The sequence below is a fragment of the Carassius auratus genome, chromosome 38 (genome assembly GCF_003368295.1).
Source record: "Carassius auratus strain Wakin chromosome 38, ASM336829v1, whole genome shotgun sequence".
Lineage (NCBI taxonomy): Eukaryota > Metazoa > Chordata > Actinopteri > Cypriniformes > Cyprinidae > Carassius > Carassius auratus.
The window spans coordinates 11,726,610-11,749,056 of record NC_039280.1 but is presented as its reverse complement, the minus strand read 5'-3'; the positions used below and the strand labels follow the sequence as shown (position 1 = coordinate 11,749,056).

At 36.5% G+C, this 22,447-nt stretch overlaps 3 protein-coding genes across 3 annotated transcripts; 1 reads left to right on the top strand and 2 right to left on the bottom strand.

The window, feature by feature from the left end:
• Positions 1 to 976: 976 nt before the first annotated feature.
• On the top strand, positions 977 to 4,930 carry rrh (retinal pigment epithelium-derived rhodopsin homolog). The gene is given in 8 exon segments (XM_026224960.1): positions 977 to 1,221; positions 2,440 to 2,630; positions 2,805 to 2,904; positions 3,026 to 3,136; positions 3,139 to 3,178; positions 3,316 to 3,484; positions 3,962 to 4,140; positions 4,228 to 4,930. Coding segments are annotated over 8 exon segments (1,023 nt in total). The 5' UTR covers positions 977 to 1,094; the 3' UTR covers positions 4,334 to 4,930.
• A 98-nt stretch (positions 4,931 to 5,028) lies between these two features.
• Positions 5,029 to 15,232, bottom strand: enpep (glutamyl aminopeptidase). The gene is made up of 20 exons (XM_026224132.1): positions 14,174 to 15,232; positions 11,897 to 12,038; positions 11,556 to 11,687; positions 11,333 to 11,453; positions 10,983 to 11,137; positions 10,206 to 10,319; positions 9,954 to 10,088; positions 9,793 to 9,858; positions 9,615 to 9,680; positions 9,040 to 9,200; positions 8,511 to 8,590; positions 8,255 to 8,391; positions 7,665 to 7,720; positions 7,328 to 7,478; positions 7,082 to 7,155; positions 6,224 to 6,328; positions 5,966 to 6,139; positions 5,740 to 5,880; positions 5,575 to 5,656; positions 5,029 to 5,472 (listed from the first exon to the last, which is right to left on the bottom strand). The coding sequence occupies exons 1-20, from the start codon at positions 14,806 to 14,808 to the stop codon at positions 5,317 to 5,319; spliced, it is 2,883 nt and encodes a 960-aa protein (XP_026079917.1). The 5' UTR covers positions 14,809 to 15,232; the 3' UTR covers positions 5,029 to 5,316.
• A 2,291-nt stretch (positions 15,233 to 17,523) lies between these two features.
• Positions 17,524 to 22,421, bottom strand: lrit3b (leucine-rich repeat, immunoglobulin-like and transmembrane domains 3b). The gene is made up of 5 exons (XM_026224959.1): positions 21,869 to 22,421; positions 21,111 to 21,565; positions 19,743 to 20,048; positions 17,903 to 17,966; positions 17,524 to 17,688 (listed from the first exon to the last, which is right to left on the bottom strand). Exons 1-5 carry the CDS (start codon positions 22,021 to 22,023, stop codon positions 17,622 to 17,624), a joined length of 1,047 nt encoding a protein of 348 aa, XP_026080744.1. The 5' UTR covers positions 22,024 to 22,421; the 3' UTR covers positions 17,524 to 17,621.
• Between the last annotated feature and the right edge of the window lie 26 nt (positions 22,422 to 22,447).

The following is a 22,447-nucleotide window of genomic DNA, read 5'->3' as shown; positions in this document are numbered from 1 at the left end:
TTATAATCATAACACGTGGATTATAATGAAAGAAAAAGTTCTAAATCACATTATGTAGCCTGTGTACGTAAGTTAGTGATATCTCAGCCTTGTCTTTCCTTATTCCTTGGTTTTGTTTATTTGGCCATAAGCTTTGAATTTTATTTCAAAATGAATAAATGTATTAGATTCTCTGAGAATAAAAAATCTAAATAAAATCTTGCACCACGGTATTCTTAGTAAAGAATGTTGTTCTCAAATCTCAAAATAATCAGATCACTAAGGTGTTACAGGTCTAACAATCTGGTATCCCTTCTGCACCACATTTTGAAATGTTTGGTGAAAAATATTTTTATTGACATCGGTTACCCCATTGATGACCTTTAACATCCATGGACCTTTCCATTGCACACGAATCTTCATAGTGCAAAAATGTTCCTCACACTAAGAAGAAGAAAGTGGTTCTTTTGAGAACTTTTCACTGAAAGATTCTTTGGGGAACCAAAAATGGTTATTCATCGCATCCCATTTTTGGAACCTTTACTTTTAGGTGTGTTTTAAAACTAATCATCATATTTTTATCTGTTTTAGTTTGTTACAAACAAGCTATTTTACTTATTAATTGGTCCCTCAAGGTAATAAGCTCCACTTTATATTAAACAAGTTGTTTATCCCAAACTTGACATTCTTGAAATAAAACAATAAAAAACGTTTCATTTATCTGTATTACACACAATCCTGGTTTTGCTTATCAGTATATTATTGCACTTTCAAAAACTGAAATATATAAGTGGCATGCACTCCACGTTCCATGAAAGCTTTTCTGTTGCATGGAATGAAAAGCTTTCATGTGAGGATTAGTACAGAAACAACGGTTTCTTCAGTCCTCACGAACCAAGCACAAAACATAATTAGAGAACATAATCCAGGCCAATGCTTTTCCAGCCCTTCATTCCCACAATCACCCCGTAACCTTCTAACATCCACTAAGCACACACACACACGCAGTTTCATGAGCTGCTTCTAGGTATGAAGAGGAGAGTCTGGATTCTTTCAAGCCCCATGCATGATTTTGTTTGAACAGATGAGAATGTTCGTCTGAGTGATATACATATATGATTATTTGTGACAAAAAGATGGCATCTGGATTCCTGAACGCTTCTGCTGAGACCGTATATGGTGAAAAGAGCGCCTTCACACAAACTGAACACAATATTGTTGCTGCATACCTAATAACCGCAGGTAAAGAGCAGTGTGTGTGTGTGTGTGTGTGTGTGTACTCAGTGTTTTTGATGTTAGCAGTTAGCTAGAAATGACACTTTTAAATAACTAATTTAATATTATCCAGTTTATGAGTTAGCATCTAAGAGAAATGTCTGTGAGGCCTATGATTAGAATCAGCACAATGTTTTTAAGTATTCCTTAAAACTGACATTTACAGATTCAGCCAAGCGTGTGAGGTAACTAACCAGCAGGGGTGTGTGTGTAAAATGGAAAACAGAGAACAGGAAATGTTTGAAATGGCCTGAAATATGCAGTGGTGGAATTGTAAAAAAAATTCAGGGGGGATGGTGTGGTCTAATTTATTTTTTATTTTATTTTTTGAGGCGGGGTATGATAACCAAATTTGTCTACTTTTTAAAAAAGGTTTTATCTAATGAAAATTTAATTTAATGAACTATTATTTTATTATTTATAAGTTTTTTTCCTTCTTGGGCCTGAAATGGAGGAAATTTGGTTAATATTGATAATTAAACAATATTTTGCTAAATGTGCTTTTGTAAAACCGCTAGTAGGTGGCAGCAAGCCCCTGTTTTGGATAAATGATTTATTGAATTTTCAAATCAAATGTCAAATCAAGTTCAAAATGGCTAATTCAATTAGATATGTCTGAATGGGCCGTTGGTTCACTTGATTCATTCAAAAACTGTTTAATTCAAGGAGCACTATTGAATAAAATTAATAGCATGTTTGTGCTCACGCATGGAGGCCTACTGATATTTAGAAAAGTATATTGCTTGTGCAATAAAAATAAAAACATAAAAACTCATACATGGGTATTTTTTCTTTCATTGCTTGAATTCTAATGTTATTTTACCTAATATTCTTCATTGCGCAGTGGATGCTTTTGGACTCTCAAGACTTGTTTTCGTTTTTGTTTGTTTTTTGCAAGATCGATGACTTGATAATGTCAGCTCTCTTATCATCCCTCACAGTTACACATACAGCATAGATAATTTTAACATTTCATTTGCATTATGTTTTACATAATACACACTATAAATCCAAAGGGGATGGATTTAATGAGGGGATGCTTTTTTTGTCTTTTTTTTTTCAACCGGGGGATGCCATCCCCCTGCAATACGAGCTCTGTATATTTGTATGAGAAAACGTCTGTGTGTGTTCACAGATGTCTTAACCTCCTGTTCTCCCTGTCTGTGTCTTTCTCTCTGGTGGCAGGAGTGGTCAGTCTGTCTAGTAACATTGTGGTGCTGCTGATGTTTGTGAAGTTCAGAGAGTTGCGTACCGCCACGAATGCTATCATTATCAATCTGGCTTTCACTGACATTGGTGTAGCTGGGATTGGTTACCCCATGTCAGCAGCCTCAGACCTGCACGGGAGCTGGAAATTTGGTTACACGGGCTGCCAGGTGTGCATAAACCAACACATCAATAAACACAAAGTTACTCTGATTGTATAATTAAGCAATATTGGGAATATAATCATAGCTAAAGAGCATGTTTGGGTATTAATAGATATTAATTATCTGCCTAGGCCTGCTACTTTTTTCTTTTCTTTTGTAAACAACATGTCTCTTTTATAGATCTATGCTGCCTTGAACATATTCTTTGGAATGGCTAGTATTGGACTGCTCACTGTGGTAGCCATTGACCGATACCTTACCATATGTCGACCTGACATAGGTATGCTATTCATATCACCTGAATGAAATATGAACCACTAAGGATTGTAATTTGTGTTAATTTCTTTACTCAGAGACGGGTCAAATGCATTAGGAAATCTATTAATGAGTGTTTGTTACAGGACAGAAGCTGACAACAGTATCGTACACGCTTATAATTGTGGCTGCTTGGCTGAATGCTGTGTTTTGGTCAGCGATGCCCATCGTTGGTTGGGCAGGATATGCTCCCGATCCACAGGAGCCACCTGCACCATCAACTGGAGGAACAATGACACGTGAGTCAAGAATGCTATCACAGGCTCGACAGACCCTTTTTATCAGTTTTAACATTCTGTAAAGCTTTTCTCCAGAGATTGTGAATTTTAAAAGTGGAGTGGGGATTACCATTGGGACTAATCCTGTCTGGTTTCAGATCTTTTGTGTCCTACACAATGACTGTGATCACTGTCAACTTCATCATTCCTCTGGCGGTCATGTTCTACTGCTACTACAATGTCTCAGTTACTGTGAAGAGATACACAGCCAGTAACTGCCTAGACAGCGTCAACATAGATTGGTCAGATCAGATGGACGTTACCAAGGTAGTACCAGCAGTTTTATTATGTATTTTGTATTTAATTAAATATTATTTATATAAATATGATCTAGACAGTTAAATGAATTTACCCTGGAATAAAATAAAATATTAAAAATTAAGTGTAAAAATATAATCTTAAACTTAAAAAATAAGTAAAGGAAAAAAAGAAAAATAAATAATAATAAAATTGAATTAGAAATGCGACTTGGCAACTAAATAAATCAAGTTTAAGTACTAAAATTAGATATAAAATAAAAAAATATATAAATAAAAATATAAATGAAAACGATACAAATTTTTAAAAGGTCAAAAGTACATAACAAAAACTACTAAACAAGCTGAAATGAAAACGGAAAATATCATTAAAAATACTTCATTACAAATATTAATAAAATAATATATGACTAAAATAACACTGCTTGACAGGTTTAGTTTCCTTCCTGGTTCAATTTGACTTGAATGCTCCTTTATTTTTCAACAGATGTCTATTATAATGATAGTGATGTTCCTGGCTGCCTGGTCTCCATATTCAATTGTGTGTTTGTGGGCATCATTTGGTGACCCCCATAAGATTCCAGCTCCAATGGCCATAATTGCCCCACTCTTTGCCAAGTCCTCCACCTTTTACAATCCTTGCATCTATGTCATCGCCAACAAGAAGTAAGGCCTCCTCGTCCCACTTTGTTGCGATACGCCACTTTGTTTCCTTTTCTTTTTTTACTAATTAGTTGTATTTGTTGACTGCAGGTTCAGGAGAGCCATCATTGGAATGTTACGATGTCAAACACGACAGAGAATCACTATCAGCAACCAGCTTCCAATGACGGCATCATCGGTGCCACTCGACCCCTAAACGATGAGACAATCAGAACATTCATAAAACATCAGCACTGGGCGCTTTCTGTCTGCTCCAATGTTTGAACACTGCCAGGCCTCAATTACTTTAAAGTTTCATACAAATGCAAAGTGTCCTTATACTATGAATGTCCTTCCTTCAACTGTGACCTTGCTGTTCAGTGTAGTCTGATAGTATTTAGTCTGATGCTTGTTACACTGTGTTCAGTCTACTGCAAATCCTGTGAAACTGATGTTGTTGATACTATATTTCCCTAAAATGTTTTCATTTGAATAAAATAATTCCACTGTGATTTACCTTTAAGATGTCTATCGTTAATAAAAGGCTGGAAGACACTACATGACTTTTTAAATCAGAACAGGCATCACACACTCGCTGACAAACAACGAACTCCTGCAAAAAACACCATGATAAATGAAAATACCGTCTTCTGGTTGAACAGATTCAAAGTCTGAAGCTAAAAAACTGTGCCTGTCATATGCTACATAATATTTAGTGAAATCTGTCATTTCTGACTGCCAAAAATATGCTAAATGATTTTCAAAACTTGTGCGAATAGAGGTAAAAATCTGTGTAAATGCAGTTATGTGGTGTATTCCAGCCCTTAGTCTTCTAAGAAAAAACAACAACATTTTGAGAACATTCTTTTATTGAAGTTCCTTAAAAATTTCATAACACATGTGAAGAATGTATGCATCCTTTAAGACATTTATTTCACATTTTAAAAAAGAATTAACATAATGATTAATGAACACATTAAATACAGAATGTACAATCGCTAAAAATTTGTTATGCCTAGTTCCAAAGAGAATATATGTTCATTTAACTGTCATGCCATCGGAATTCAAGACTATTCTGCAATAAGAATGTTTTCAATTGTGGCTCTTAACTAGAATTTTTTTTTTCAAGCTGCCCTGAGCAATTCATTGACAAATTTAGTGGGGGTGGTAAAATTGTTCCAATGCTGGCTCATTACAGCACTAGTTCTCCAGCTCCACATTGTTTTCCAGCCAGACTCGGATCTCATCCAGGTTCCGATTCATCCATTCAATGTTGTTCTTCACAGTCTCTATTGCCTGCTTTCTGGGCATCTCACCTGCTCCTGCATTCGGGTGAAGTGCAAAAAAGTGCTCCATCTAAAAAGAGACCAACTTATGTTAAAGTGAAAACATTGTAAAAAGGAATATTACAAAGGCAAAACCAAGTAGTAAGTTCTGAACGCAGCCTTTGTTTCTCACCTTCCACAGCTGCACATCAGTGTTGTATGTGCTAGTAATTCTGGAGGGGAGGCGGCCCAAGTTTCTGTCATTAATGGTGTATCTAAAATAGACATGACATCATATATCCCGTTATGAAATTCTCAAAGGGAAGGCTGATTTTCTTCAACTGTTAGATGAACTAACCTGTTCACTAGGTAATCCCAGTTGAGTGTGACCCAGTCCCAGGCCATGGTTTTGCCAAGTGGGTTTCGAGATACATACTGCACTAAAGTAAAAACATCTTGACTCCTCACAATGCTTTCATTTTTAGCAGCTTCAAGTAACCTGTTACAAAAGCAAGACATTTGAATAAAGAAATAATCGAGTGCTAGTTTATATCTACAAAGAGGTCAGGGAAGAGGGAGTTTACCTATGAAGGAGAGTGATATCTTCTACTGAAGCCAGGCCGTAGAGCAGCTTGTCTTTCTCCTGGGCAAGAGTGGCAGAGATATACTTGCCGAACATATTTTCCCAGCTCTGCACTGATCCTGACTTCTTCATCCCGTATCGGTACACCAGCAACCGTAAATTGACATCCACACTGCTGCTCCCCAATCAGATAAAGAGCCTCTTCAATACACACATTCTGATTGGACCGCTGGAGGTTTTTATGTATGAATGTAATTACCTAATTGTTCCATCGATCCATTTATTGAAAATGTCATAGGCTTGGTCGAGAGCTTCCTGGTCACCCATCTGACATGCAATGCCCAAAACTGTCTCTCTCAGCAGCCTGTACAAGAGAAAACAACAATAATAAAAATACTACAATATTAAACTTTTTAATTTAACTTTTTGTCAAATTGTTAAGATTTTTTTTTTAATTAAATTAATAGAGAATCCAAAATAGAATTTTATTCAGGACACGGGAAAGCTATTTAGAACACACACTCTCTCTCATACACACACACACACACACAAACACACACACATATATATATATATATATATATATATATATATATGACTCTGGACCAAAAAACCAGTCTTAAGTCTCAATTTTTCAAAATTGAGATTTATACATCATCTGAAAGCTGAATAAATAAGCTTTCCACTGATGTATGGTTTATTAGGATTGGACAATATTTGGCATAGATGCAACTATTTGAAAATCTGGAATCAGAGGGTGCAAAAAATCTAAATACTGAGAAAATCGCCTTTTAAATTTGATCAAAAGATTTCTTAGCAATGCATATTACTAATCAAAAATTAAGTTTTGATATATTTAAGTTAGGAAATTTACAAAATATCTTCATGGAACATAATCTTTACTTAATAGCCTAATGATTTTGGGCATAAAAGAAAAATCTTAAATTTTGACCCATACAATGTTTTTTTGGCTATTGCTAAAAATATACCCCAGTGACTTGAGACTGGTTTTGTGGTCCAGGGTCACACACACACAATGTATGTATGTATGTATCCTTGGCCTGCTGTCGGAAAGCTTTTGTAGTTATTTCTGCCCTCCCAAAAAAGAAAATCTCACTGCTGTGTTTGCGTCCCTTCATCTTTCCACCCAAGCTCTTTGGAAATCTTCTGCACATGATCACCGAAGAGTTTCTAAACAGAGATTACATGAAACAAACCATTTGAGTAACAAAAAATATAAAACAGGAACTTCTGGCTAACATTTATATGAAGAATATCAGCTATAAATCTCACATATAACATGTACATCATAAATTGGGTTATTTTCATGCATTGAGGTATACTGAATACTTTGGGATCCAACCTGGAATTTACGGTACAGCACTCTATCATCAGCCAACATGTCTCTCACATAGGAGATGGAAGAAGATACTTTATCCCACACAATATACTCCGTTTCATTGGCCAGATATCTTGTTAGGTTGAAGGCATGTCCATAATCCACAATATCTGCCCTGTTAATATAAAAAAAAAATGCAGCATTTTACGCATGACTTCATCATCCTTACTTTATGTCCTCCACTATAACCATAAAAATATGTGTTATGCAAAGTCATTTCACATTTATTTTTTTGCCTGTCATCAAGTCAAGATTGAAAGCATATGCTTTCTGCAGCTGGAAGGTGTTCGTACTAACTCACCGTCCAAAGGCAAAAACATCATCAATGTAGCTGCTTCGGTCAGTTGCATTGTACACCTAAAAAAGATGAGCATTATGTGAGTTATTATGTTTTATAACACAGCTCTCTGCAATACTTGATCCTGATTGGTCAAAATCTCTCTCTCTCTCTCTCTCTCTCTCTCTCTCTTTATTTGATCAAATATTTATTCCTGATTGGTAAATCTCAATATTACAACTCTGTTGTCCTGGTTACTGTCATTTAATTCAAACCCCAAACGTAATTAGCAGCACCCCATATACAATTCTATAATCTTCCAGAATATTTGTTATATATTGCATCTGTATCTTTATATCTGTGTTTCACAGCAGAATACATGCAGCATCTGGATAAAGCAAGAAAGATGATTAAACGAATCAACAGAAGCATTCAATGAAAGCAAACAGTACGGAGGCTCTGGTTCTGCATACAAGTAAAACTGTAAAATAATAAATAGATAGATAATAGATTATCAGTAGGAGTGATTTACATTATAGGATTATGTTCTTTTTATTTATAGCTACAGTTCTGATACTTAGTTCTGACAGAGAAATTTATACGAATAATAATACCTGATGATTTACAGAGAGTTGCTCGGCAATAGCGCTCCACAAATTGTCATGGTGGTTTACTCGGTAAAAGCCCATGTGGTCTTTGTTGACTTTGATGAGACCATCGCTAGCAGGGGAGTATCCAGCAATTACTACCTCTAATTAAACACAGGCCAATGGCGGAAATTACACAGAAGAACAGTAGGCTAAAACAACTGATTCCTCAATGCCCCCCCAAAAATAAAAATTAAAAATAAAATCTGAGCAACTTGTTCACCTGTTTCTCCCTTGTCAAACAGGAAAGAGGCATTTTTGGAGTCAAGTGTGCTCCATTTAACAGGAATGGTCCATTTGTAGCTGTGGGACAAGAGTTAAAACATCTGGGTGAACTAAATAAGAATCAGAGTTCAGAGTTCAGTTGATTATCTGTGTTCCTTCCTGTGAAGAATAATCAGGGGAATTATTATTTGTGGTCGTGTTAAAGGATACCAGAGCAGTGCAGTGCAGACCGTAAGGATAAACCAACCATATAATTGTGAAGAATCCAGAAAGCAAAATAAATGGAGCACAAATGTTTAGTTCTTGACGTCAAAGGCTGTGCATTTGATTGAACAGCATTTTGGTGCAAATTCACCTGTAAATTGGCAGTATGGCTAATACAATATATGCATTTTCCTAATGTGTGCATGGCATGTATGCTAATTTTATTTAGCAAAATGTTGGGCCTATTTGATTCATGGTAAAATGACTGATTTTCAGTGTTTGATTCCATTGATATTTTCATTGCGTGGCACAATCTGACTCACCCCAGGGGAGTGCTGGGCTGGCTGTGGTCAGCATTGGGGTCCAGGAGAAACCTGGTCTGGGTGAGTTTAGCTTCAGTGTCTGTGTTGGTCAGACTCAGCACAGGATATCCCATCTGTTTGGTCCATGTGTCCATGATATCTGCCACAGGTACCCCACTCTCCTATGACCCAAGAGAGATGTATATTGTCAGTCAAAGTTTAGAATATTTCAGTTTTTTTAAAATGCTTTTGAAGGAAGTCTCTTGTGCTCACAAAGGCTAGATTTATTTGATTGCATTACAGTAAAAAGAGGAATATTGTAAAATATTTGTGTAAACTGTGATACACTATCGTTTAAATGTCATATGAGTATTTACAGAAATTAATAAAAAAGGAAATAATACTTAATAAAAAGTATGTTGATAGTAAAAAGTAACAGTTAAAATATAATGCTGTAAAAATTCTCCAAATTGGATGCTGAAAATTAAGCTATAATAATAATAATAATAATAATAATAATAATACAGTTATCAAAATAGTGATCAAATTGGGCAAAACATTAAAATGAAAATGTATGGTCAATAAAAGATATTTACATCAGCCAAGGCCTTCCAAAAGTCTGCAGTCTTTGCATTCTGGAATTGGTAGTTTTTTAGATATCGCTGTAGTGAAAAAAGATAGAAAGAAAGGGGTTTTATTTTCACAGCATCACATGTTTAATGTATAACTTTGGAGTCATTTTGGAAAATATATGTAAAAAGCAATGTGTCTTACTCGACATCCATCCCTAAATGTGTCACGGCCAAGCAAGTCCTCCAGCATTCGTAAAATAGAAGCGCCCTACAGTAGAACGACATCACAATTATTAATCCATAGCCAATAGATAAGAAAGATTAACAACAACACTAGGTTAAGCATCACTGACTTAACCATACCTTGTTATATGAGATTGCATCAAACACAGATGTGATCTCAGCAGGGCTGGATACATCCACGATAATAGGATGGGACGAGAGAAGAGCATCATCAACCATGACAGGAAATACATCATTGATTAGCATGATGTCACGCTGAAAACACACGAGGTCAATTGGCATAAACATGACGTCCAGCCTCAATGTAACTGAATGGTTTCAGAGATATTGCCTATTTATGAATACATTTGAATGATTCAGGCATATGCTCACCATTCCCCAGTCGGGCTCGGCTTCTTCCACTCCCACATACTCAAAAAAGCTGGCAAAGCCCTCGTTCAACCACAGGTCGTCCCACCAGTCCATAGTCACAATATTTCCAAACCACTGCAAATTAAAGTCAAAACAGTTCCTTAAATGGTAGACCCCAAATACCTAATGCTTATTCAGCCCTATACTGTTCCGGGAATATTGCTCCTTTCATAAAATGTGTTCATTCTAGGGAAAAGGCATTTGTACATCTTGTACTATTTTGTTTTTAAAGGTAATTTTGTTTGTTTGAATTCAAACTGTGTCCAACAACCTTGGACCTAGCCATAAAAAGATAATCTTATCAGTGAGTATATGGCTGCAGTGATTATCCTAAAAACCATAACTGTAATGGAAGCTTCTGAGAAAGTGTAATATGTAACTTTGTGACAATAATCTTTATGGCAATCAAATCATATATTTCTCTCTGGGCCTTGTTACTGTAAATGGATCTGAAACATTCATCCTCTTTGAGTGAAAATGCAGGAAACCGTAAAATGAGATGCATGCTCAGCACAGGGTGTTCTGCCAATTTGTTTCTGACATGTGACTGATGATGTGCTGTATACTCGATTGTCCTTGCTTTGCGTAGTGTCCTGGACAGAGCACCCGCTGCACCCATTTCAGCACTGCTTCATGCTATGAATGATATCTAAGCTGCAGTCTGGATATAGTACAGGAGATTAAAAAAATCATAACTTTTCCTTCTTCACTAATCAGATGTGTGATAGGGTTAGTAACCTGGTGAACAAGCTCATGCGCAATGACACTGGCCACTCGCTGTTTGTTGATTGAGGAGGACTCGTTCTCATCGAACAGCAGGTTGGTTTCTCTGTAAGTGATCAAGCCCCAGTTCTCCATCGCTCCTGTCCCAAAGTCTGGGATTGCTATCTTATCTGCAACAGAGACAGAATATATCCAATGTTCTTTTGTCACAATAATCGTGGCATAGATAGACAAGAAAGATATGAATCAGTGGATAAGATATGATGTAAATCATGAATCCGGGTCTTTTTTATGAGATCGTGATGTGTACAGCTGCTTCAAACTGTATAAGGGTCAATGACAAATAAGAGTGTCTGCCAATTTACCAAGTTTCTCTATAGAATATTCCATGTCAAAATACTCCTCAAAGTAATCAAATATAATCTTGGTGACATTTGCAGCATATTCAGCGGTTGAGATCTGCAAAGGCTGAGCATAGATCCGTAACTGTCAGGAGGGAGAGGAGATGAATAATGAAAACTGATTGTCAGGAACTATTTAAGCAAATTCTGGATTCAGCAGAACAAACATTGAAAAAAAAGTGCTTACTGGTATATTTCTATTCGAGGTCCGCTCCACAAAGTGGAACTGGTGAACCGCAAAACATACCAGATAGGTACTCATCTTTACTGATTTCTTAAAGGATGTTTTTGTCTTTTGGTCTGAAACTTTTTCTATGTTCTGTGAAAGAGAGTTTTAGAAGTTACACTTAACATCTATCAACTGAATAGAAAGGAAGCATATGAATGCAACCAGACCTCATTTACCAGAGCTGTAAGTAAAACCACACATAACGCATATCATACAAGATTGATGGTTCAAGACTTGGTTTAAAAGTTCAAGCTACACTTTGTAACTGTTTTGAAGGCTCAAGCAGTAAGGCAACGTACCTCCACAGGCATGTTGGACAGCGCTTCATAAGCACTGCCATGGGTGATGGAGATTGTGTAGGTGGCCTTTTTGTTGGGCTCATCAAAACAGGGGAAAGATTTACGAGCGTCAGTGGGTTCATGGTCTGTTGCAGCGATTTTCCTGTAAAACATCAGAGAGCGGTTAATAAAACTCAACTTGTGGTTTACATTTACCTCAGTAACCTCATGTGGGGAAATTCCAACCACATTTTCATTAAACCATCTAACCAAGTTTGATTACAACTAAATTAAACTCACTGTCAGCTCTATGTGTGTGCAACAAAATTAAAATTGGTGGCCTGTGACATTTTGTCCAAGTGCTTTAAAACAAAGTATAGTGTAATTAAAAAATGACATTGATAAACAGGATCTATTTATATGTGGTGTGAGTCATAGCTTTTGCAATTCATCAAGGATAATAAAGACCAATTTTATTAATCATATATGACATATATATGATTAATATAATATAGTGCTCTTGTTTAGCAGCTCAGATCTGAACCTGAAACACAACAGAATATAGCAGTAACAGAGATTAAAACCATGTTATTTCATGAATAAATAAGCTTTAGCAGATGTAGATCTCTGATTCTTGGCACCTCTCAGCTTTCATTCCAGTCAGTTCAGTGCATTTCCTATAATTTCACACCATTCCCAAATCAGATAAAATATACAGTAATGACCCGACCGATGGCTAGTTTCCCACACCAACAAAAATACTGATTCCTAGGGAGTGCGTTTGAGTATGTTGCATCAGAATCAGTTGCACATAGAGAAATAAAAGGGAACAGCTTGGCTATAAAATAAATGTTGAAGTATAGCATTGTTCAATACTTGTAATCTTATTGGGATTTTCCACCATGCTGATATCTCCCTCAGAGACTATAATATATCTTATAATATATATATTTTCTCAGATCATCTTAATCAAACTTTGGGCAAATAATCAAATTCATTTCCTGTGTAATCGGTTTCCTGTCAAATCAGTGGAGTTAAGCTGTAATGGTTTGAAAATTTAGATATAGGCAAGACATTTCTGGGACATGTCGTAATATGGTAAAAGGACATTTGCATTAGTGGGTTCTGACTGTTGAAGCTAAACATCAAGTACAATGGGAAGTTTATCCTCTGAAACTTTAAAATAACTTGGTTAATATCTGAAATTATTAGTGCAACCGTAAAAGGGCACTTGTAGTTCAGATAGATAACGTCTACTACCTGATGGCCCTGAATTAGTAATGGATGGGAAGCTCTGGAACTGTAATTTTTTTTTTTTTTATCTGGGTGCCTAGTTAGGATAGCAAAAAAAACTAACAAACAATACATCTCATCAGGTCATATATTAAACACTGGACAGGGTTGTAAAATAATGTAGTAACAGTAATTTAATACAATACACGTGATTCATTTGAGGAATTTGTACCTAACTTGAGTAGTGCTAAAACTGATTACTACAATAATTGTTTTATAGAGGAAATTATACTTTTTTCACCTTTAAATTTCAGACCTTCAAAATGCCAACCATTTTTGCACATCATCACCTTAATATGTCCTCATTTTGTTAGTTTTACTGAGCTTACAATTATGGTCTAATTAAATTAACTTTTACAGCTAATGATCAATCAGCTTAAAGATGAACCATTGGACAAAGACGGACAAATTACCATTGTATAAATAACTCCACTTCTGTGCAAACTTTGGGGTCAGTAAGCTTCTTTTGTTGTTGTTAAGAAATGACTTCACTTTTGATTAATTTAATGCATCCATATCAAATAAAATCATTAAAGGCATTTATAATATCCATCAAAATATTAAGCACCACGCCGTTTTCAACACTGATAATATTAAGAAAGTTTTCTTGAGCATCGAATTTGCTTATGATTTCTAAAGGACACAGGAGTAACGATGCTTCACCATCACAGCAATAAAACTTTAATATATTCAAATAGAAACAGTATTTTTAAGTCAAATAATATATCAATATAATGCTTTTACTGTATTTTTGATCAAATAATTGCCTTGGTAAGCATAAGAGACTTATTTAAAAAATCTAACCAAAATGGTATGTGTCTATTCAAACATACTGTAAAATGTTAATACTTTTTTATACATATATACATATATAGTTCAGTAAATTGTGACAGTGCACACACTTTCAAGAACAATTTCTCAGCACTTTTCACACCTCTTATTGTGCATACTGACTAATTACATACCAAAAATACATTTCTACAATATAGATGACTTGACGCTTACTTGGTAACTGCATTCTCCTGATATGTGGTCCTGTAGAAACCAACCAGAGAGCCGTTGAGCCAGCCCTGGAAGTGTAGAGTGAGGATGTAGTGCTCGTCTGGGCCAGTGACACTCAGCTGCTCGACCGCCTCCACCACCACATACTCCTGCGGCTTGTACTCAAAGCATTCCTTCACCTGGACAGAGGTCAAGCCGGATGGGCCGCTGCGCTGCAGAGAGGGCACCTCGGTGACAAAAGTATCTCGAATGTGGAGCCACAGGTGCTGACTGGGCTGTGTCAGGGTCAGATGGATGGACACGCTCCCGGTGTAGATGTCTGTGTCGAGGTCAGGCTCCAGGTGCAGGTCATAATGGAAGGGTACCATGTAGTCAGGTAAGCGGAAGTTGTTCCACCCACCATTTGTGTTGTCGGATGGTTTGCAGGGACCCCGGTCATCTGTCGGCACTGTAGGTAATGGTGCTGTGGGTAATGGTGTTGGTTTGGGTTCCTCTTCGGATGAGGAGGTCTTCTGGCTCAAACCAACTCCGAGCCCCACAGCAACACCTGTCACGATGACAACGGCGCAGATGATAGCAGCATGCTTGCCTCGGATAAAGTACCGCTTTTCCTTCTTTTCGAACTCCAGGCTTTCCATGGCACGCCGTCAAACGCAGAGAGTCAGAATGTGTACAAAACACTCAAAGTTCAGAAAGTCAGAACACTCTCTCCCTGTGAACCCAGACACACACACACACACACACACACACACACACACAAACATACACACACACTCTTTCCTTACACTTCCTTTTGCCTCCAAAGAGAGAAAACAGCTGTGTCTGGATTCCCAAATGTGTGAACATATGCAGACCCGCACACACTCACGCAGGGCAGCCTGCAGGAGGCACAAAGGTTAAAGCAGGAGGATGGCTAAGTTTCACCACCGTCTAAAAATTTGCTCTGATCTCTATAAGGTCACGGCCACGAGGTTCTCAAAACGTCTCAAGCGTGAGGTGATCCTTAAGCTGTACTGTGGAAAGTCCTTACTCACCAAATCCCATGCTGACTGAGGTGATGCAGGGAACAGGGACTGCATTTGTACCGCCCTTCAGTTAAACATAAATCAAAATGTTAATCAGCAGTCAGAGAGGAATGATCACAAACAAGTTATCATGAGGAGAGGAAGGGGTTTATGGGAGAGATCTGGGGAATGTTACAAAATTGTGGCAGTTTAAGTGGCTTAAGAAACTAGATTCTGGATTGAAACTTTAAATTATGAACAACTGTCACTTGTCATTTCTTTCTAATTATTTGTGAAATTTACAAGCAATTTCTGAGTGCAAATCTTATATACATCATTTTCTTTTCAATGTATGAATGGCCAAAAATAAAACTTGATGGTCTGAAAGTATAATGTTCCATTAAATCCAACCATATTTTCATAAAATGCATATATATTAAAATAAAATCCACATTTCAAAGCACAAACAAAACAAAACCAAACGTGTTTATTGAATCCGCTTCGGTGTGTGAATTTTACATCAAAGTGAATTCAATAAATTGAAAGTAAAAATTTGGATAATTATGTTTTGGTCATCTTAACTAGATGTTACTATTTAGTGTGATGACAATCAGGTGTGAGTTTGAAAACTATCACAAAAATGGACTATTGCAATTGCGCTTAGTGTTTTGGGGCTGCTCAGGGCAAATTCTTAATAAACCCACAGAGTTTCTCAACATGGATATGGTGTAATATTTTACTGGAGTAGACCTAACAGGATTTCTTTTATAGGAGTGCTGGAATGTGGATATGAAAGGCTTAGTTAAATCAGTTATCATCAACGTACAAAAGGCATATTAGTTATCATAATCATAAAGCATTTGTTATCATCAGTTTGTGCGAAACCTTTCTGGTAAATATAAAATAATAATGAACGGTATGCTGTAAAGCCGTGTTTCCACCAAAATTACCCAGAAAAAACACTGCCTCCTTTCGTTTTCACGTTTTCATTTACACATATTAATGGCTACAGAAATGTAGTTCAGTGAAATGTTTATATAGCATACATTTCAATTAAACGAAATATAATATCAAACAGTATTGCCTCTTTTTATTTTCATTTTAACATACTAATAAATTAATTGAATAAAGACCAAAGATTACTTGTTAGATTTACCCAAAGTGAATTATATCATATGTTTATGTCATCAGGACTAGCCGAGTTAAGACTGCTCTCATTGGTAAACATGAGCACTGAGATCCCTCTGATCGCGTGAAGCTGATCGTCTCCGAAATTGGCAGAACACATTTTTAAATCGCCACTGTCTTTATAAATCACCCGCAGATTTGAGTTTTGAACTACGGTGCTTCGGAGATGACATGGTCGGTTCACACAGTGGCCACAACATAACTACATTCTCGCATGGAATACTTTTAAAACTACATTTCATGACACAATAACAGTAATATTTTGAAAATGATTGTTAAATGATTAAAAGTTAAATAGAGGTTGAAATCACAATGCTGCATGCACTCAACCAATCAGCGTGTTTAGCGCCCAAGTCCCGCCCACGAGAGTTACGAACCTTTGAAAAAGTACTACCTCATGAGCAGGCCATGGACTTTCTGAGGGGCATTTTTTAACCCAAAAGGAACTTTATTTAGATACTGGTTCCTGCTGTGGAAACACACCGAGTACCAGCCCAAAGTGCCTATAGTTCCCGGGTAAAGTTCCAGCGGTGGAAACACGGCTATACTTGATGTAGCCTGTCAATACACAAATGGATGACAATAGGTTATCAATTAGCCTTCTACTGCTGTACTGTATGTGACTTTTATTACATTACTGATATGACTAGTGGTTCAAGTGAGGGAACATCAATTTTGACACTTTTCAAGAGTACAATATCAGTTCACTAGCTTCGACCTTTTATCATGAAGTGTCATTAGCTCAGAGCTGCCATCTGGTGGTCATAGCTGAGTAAATAAAATAAAATAAAAAACTCTCAGTTGAGGAAATATACATAAGGTTATGGTCATTCGTGTGAAAAAGTTCCTGAAAATATACATGTATGATCTGAATGTGTCAGGTTCTAATTGACATGGAAACATAAGGTTTTTGTCTTCTTTGCAGTTGAGTTTTAGAAGCGATTAAAAAGTATCTCTGTGGCAGGTTTTTTACAGCTGTCCGGTCTCTTTTCATTTTGTCTCTGCTTGCTTTGGGGATTTTCATGACTCTCTTTGGAGGGGAGAGTGGTCTAGTCATGTTTCGAGGTAGCAAAGAAGGTATTGTCTTAGATTTCTGGTTAGGCTTCCTCTTTGTATTGTTTGATTTTGCAGCTGTTTGCTGTTGGTCAGAGTTTGTGGAGTCTGCATATTCAGCCATTACCCCAACCACATTCAGACTGACAATGGCCTCTGAAATCCCTGCCATGTTTTGTGCTCTGCACCGGTACTCTCCTGCATCGTTATATGATATTCCATTCAGACTGACTGCTGACCAGCGGATTCCCACACGTGGAGATTCTTGTACATCTGTAGGCAGTAAAGTGATTACGTGATCAGACTTTAAATCAAATGAATGAAGATAACACTCTCTAACGTGACAGTTTACTAGCTCATAAATTTGTAAAACATTAGCACCAGTGTGCTTTGTAAGATAATATTTAAACACAAAGGTTTTAAACTAAGTACACTATGGCTAAAAAGTTAATTATTTTAAGTGTGAACATTTCTAATGGTAACTTACAGCCAGAGAGTTTTTTTGGGCAATCTTTCAGTGTCCATGCGGCTTTGCATCTGCTTACAACAACCTTAAAATAAAGGAACATATACACTGGAGACCAGAATTCTGAGATTATCCATGATAGTCACTTGCAAATGTTTATATATATATATATATATTTAGTGAAACTTTTAACTGAAAAAAGGTATTAAATTTCAATTTCACATTTGAAGTCTTAAAATATTTCTAAAACAATTATAAACGTATAGAAAGAGACAGCATCGTCTATTATACTATTATACAGTAGTATTTTGTAATTTGAATTACAACCCCAAATCCAGAGAAGTTGGGACATTTTGTAAAATGCAATAAAATCAAGAATCTGTGATTTTTTTCATTCTCTTTAACTTTTATGTAACTGACAAAAGTACAAAGAAAAGATTTCCGAAGTTTTCGCTGACCAGCATAAATGCATTTTGTAAATATGAACAAGTTTGGATTTTAATGGCTGAAAAATGCTCCAAAAAAGTAGGGAAAGAAGCACTTTTGCTTCTGTTGCTAATGAAAGTCTGGATGGTCCCTTTGGTCTTTGGGACTGAGAACTCAAAAATCCATTTTTCCCAGAAACTAGTTGAAATGTGGACTCATCTGAGCACAGCAAACGTTTAAACTGTCTTTTTGACTATCTTAGATGAGCTTTGAACCAGAGAACCAAGCATAGAATTGAAGTTTAGCTTTCTCCTAGAGTAACAGATATTCAAGTTGCATTTCTTGATGCAGCAGCAGACTGTGTTAAATGACAGCAGTTTTCTGAAGTACTCCTGAGCACATGTGGCTATATTTATCACATATTTATCACATGCAGCACGATGGTTTCTTATGCAATGCCATCGGAGGGCTCAAAGGTCAAGCACATTCAGCTGAAGTTTCCTGCCTTGCCCTACATGAACTGTGATTTCTCTGGATTCCCTGAATCTTTTCACAATATAATGTTAGGTACTTGGTGAAAGACCTAAATTCTTGTGAAAAATTCTTCTCTCTTTGGAATATGATTGCAAAGACTGAGATGCTCCTTTTATACCCAGACATGATACCCTGACCCATTACCAGTTAACCTACTTACTGTGAACAAAACAGTTTAACATGGATATTCTATAACCATTTCACTTTTATTTTGCCTCTGTCCCAACTTTTTTTTGAATGTGTTGCAGCCGTCAATAACGGAATTGTTCATATTTACAAAATACAATTATGTTGGTCATTGAAAAATCTTCATATATTATCTTAAAAGTTATAGAGCTTTTTTTGCTTTTTACAAAACTTCTCTTGAATTGGGGTTGTGGCTTTTAATTTATATTTTCAGTTTTTATTTTAATGATAGTAATTTTGTTATATGCTTTTGTCATTTTTAAAAGATTTTTTGAAATATTTTTACTTAGCTTTAATTTATATTTCAGCTTTAATTTTAGTAACTTAAATTTTATATTAGTTATCAAAGCAACATTTCTAAATTTTGTTGAAGGTTTTATGTTTTTTTAAACCTAAAATTTATATTTTATTTAATCTATATTTCAATGAAATAAAATATTTTTTAGTATTGAAATATATGATTTTTTATTTAAAATCATTTATATACAACTGCTAATAGTATTTATAAGTAATTTGAATTATTTTTATATTTTCAGGTTTAATTTTAATTTTGGTCATTTTGTTATGTGCTTTATTATTATTATTTTTTTTTTATTATATTATGTTTCTTATTATACATTATTCAGTTAGTTGCCCAAGTAACAGAATAATTTTAGTTAACAATAACAACACTGGTGTGTGTGAAAATGTGCCACATGGTTATATAAGAAGATACCTTGTTTATAAAGGTTGGGTATAGCAGATTTGATCCACGTAAGTGTTGGCGTCGGGTGTCCTGTAGCTTCACAGCGAAGTAGGACATTGCTACCCAGTAGAGCTGTGATCTTGGTGGCAGAGGTCACCACATAGGGCCTGCGGCAGCGAGTGAGCTCCACGCTCTGAAAGGGAACTCCAGCAAGATCTGGCGGTTCACTACAGGTCAGGAATCGATCCAACATGACCAGAGAAGTTTCTGGGGCTTTACTTATGTCAAGCAAAGTGGAAAGCCTACAGTCACACACCCAGGGGTTGTCCTGTAAACCTGGAGAAAGGATGAAGAGGGTGAGAGAGGGTGATGACACATTGGGTCTAAAGAGGTGTGCACTGATTACATAATCAGTTCTCTCCAGCATGACTGGACTAATCAGAGTACAGGGCTTTGGTTTCCACTGGAGGAACACAGTGAGCCATCAAAAGGCTGAAGACTCTCAGATCGCACTTAGATATCACGTATGTGTTTGTGTGAACCAGCCAGGTGGGGTAAATATTTAATTGCCATGAGACATTCATGACTTAATTTGGTTTCTCTGACTTTGGCAGTGTCTGTGTGCATGAGTGTGAACAATTTGTCAATTAGTTTTGTGTGAGCCAATCAGGGTGGGTTTACTAGATTGTTATGTTATATGTTCAAATAATAACAAATTTTTTTATATTGGCTCACTAAAAACAGCAGGATCCAAATGTCAGAAACCACAGAAAATCTCAGATTCAGAATTTAGTAAAAAGGGATAGTTTTTACCCCAAAACTGTATGACTTGATTTCTTTTGTGGAACATAAAAGAAGATATTTTTGAGAAGGAAGAGGGTTTTTGTCCACACAATGGAAGCCGGTGGTGTCCGAAACTTATCAACATTTTTTAAAATATCTTCCTGTCCTGCAGAAGAAAGTAAGTAAAGCAAGGCTGGAATAACATGAGGATGAGTAAATGATGACAGAACTTCATTTTGGGTGAACCATTCCTTTAAATTAAGATTTTAGGACATTGAAAAACGTTAAAAACAAAGATGTAGAATCAATGAGAAATAGTTAAAATCAATTTTTTTAATTGCATTTTTTTTATTAATTGATTTTAAGTATTATACTAACAATGTTTTTAAAAAACAAAAACAACTTTTAAATATTTAATTTAAACTTCAAAATATGTGTCTTAATTGATACACCTTTGAACCCCACTGTAAAGCACCTCATATTGTCGCCAGTAGCGTATGCTATATGTAGATCACTCATAAGCAGTAGGTTATCTAGTTATCAGTGACTTACATTTGCTTTTCTTTTTCATTTTAGCTATCATCCTAACAAATGATCTACAGTGTGGTGTTTCACCTAAAACCACTGAGCGCTGGGTCTGAGTGCTGTCGCTGAACGGCCAGAGAGCAGTCAGATCATTAGGCAGGGTGCTCAGCCTGTTGCTCGAGAGGTCCAGGTAAGTCACATTGGCAAGGTAACGCGCGGCCACGGGAGGGATTCGTGCCAGGCGGTTATTGTGCAGTCCAAGAGTTCGGAGGCGGGGCACATCCTTGAGTCCCTCCCAGGGGAAGGAGGACAGGAGGTTCCCATCCAACCGTAACTCATGAAGGAAAGACAGGTTTGTGAAACTCCTTGGATGAAGAACAGTGATGGAGTTATATGTAAGCCACAAATACAGCAGTTCTGGCATGGCAGAGAAAGCACCTCTGAAGATCCTGGAAACAGAGGTGCGCTCTAGACGAAACTTGACTGCATCGCTTGGCAGATCTACAGGAATGGCAGCCAAGGTTGGGTTTTTACAGTGCACAGTTCTAAGGAAAACATGAATTTAATCTTTAATGCCCATCACATTGTTATATACAAATAGAAAAGTCCTTACAAATAGGGCCCAAATGCACTGTTAATATAAAGACATTTACAGTATAAATTTTTTGTCAATACAGTTAAAAATCTACAAGTTACAAATACACCTGACCTGACTAATGGCACACTGCGAAAGATAGTAACAAAACAACAAGAGAGTGGAGGAGAGAGTGTGTGGATGGAAGAAGCCAGGAGTACAGACTTAACCAAGCAAAAAAAGATTACAGATAAGATAAACCATATGACTGTACCTGAGTCCCTTGCCATTGCTGCGACCATGGAGCACACAGGTGCACAGAGACGGACATGATGGACTCTGTGCACAGACCACCAAAGCCAAGCACAGTGTAAGGTCTGCATACAAAAGTGGATGCATCACTTTAGAGACACATAAAGCATCCCACATGCTTCTGTTCCAGGAAAGAAGTACCACTCTCTGTCTGTGACATTCCCAAATACTGCCGTAGATTAGGACAAACGCTAAAAGGATTAGTTCAGATTACTGTGGTGAGGAGCAGATCAACACCTATAGTCAGTGTAGTAAAGAACATGCTCTGATACTGATCTATTACAATAAAAATAGAAGTACAGTGGAAAATTACTTCAATTAAATTTAAAGAATATGCGTGTATTGTGCAGGTGGCTGATAATGCTTAACTTATTCAATTCACTGATACAGTAGCAAATTGGATATAGCTACACATAAATTTCACAATGCAAGTTTGCATATCTATCACTTTGATTGCATTAATTATTCCATCTTTAATTATAAATATATAGTTTTCTCTCATGAATGGAAGTGGAAGCAGAGTAATTTGAGTAATTTGTAT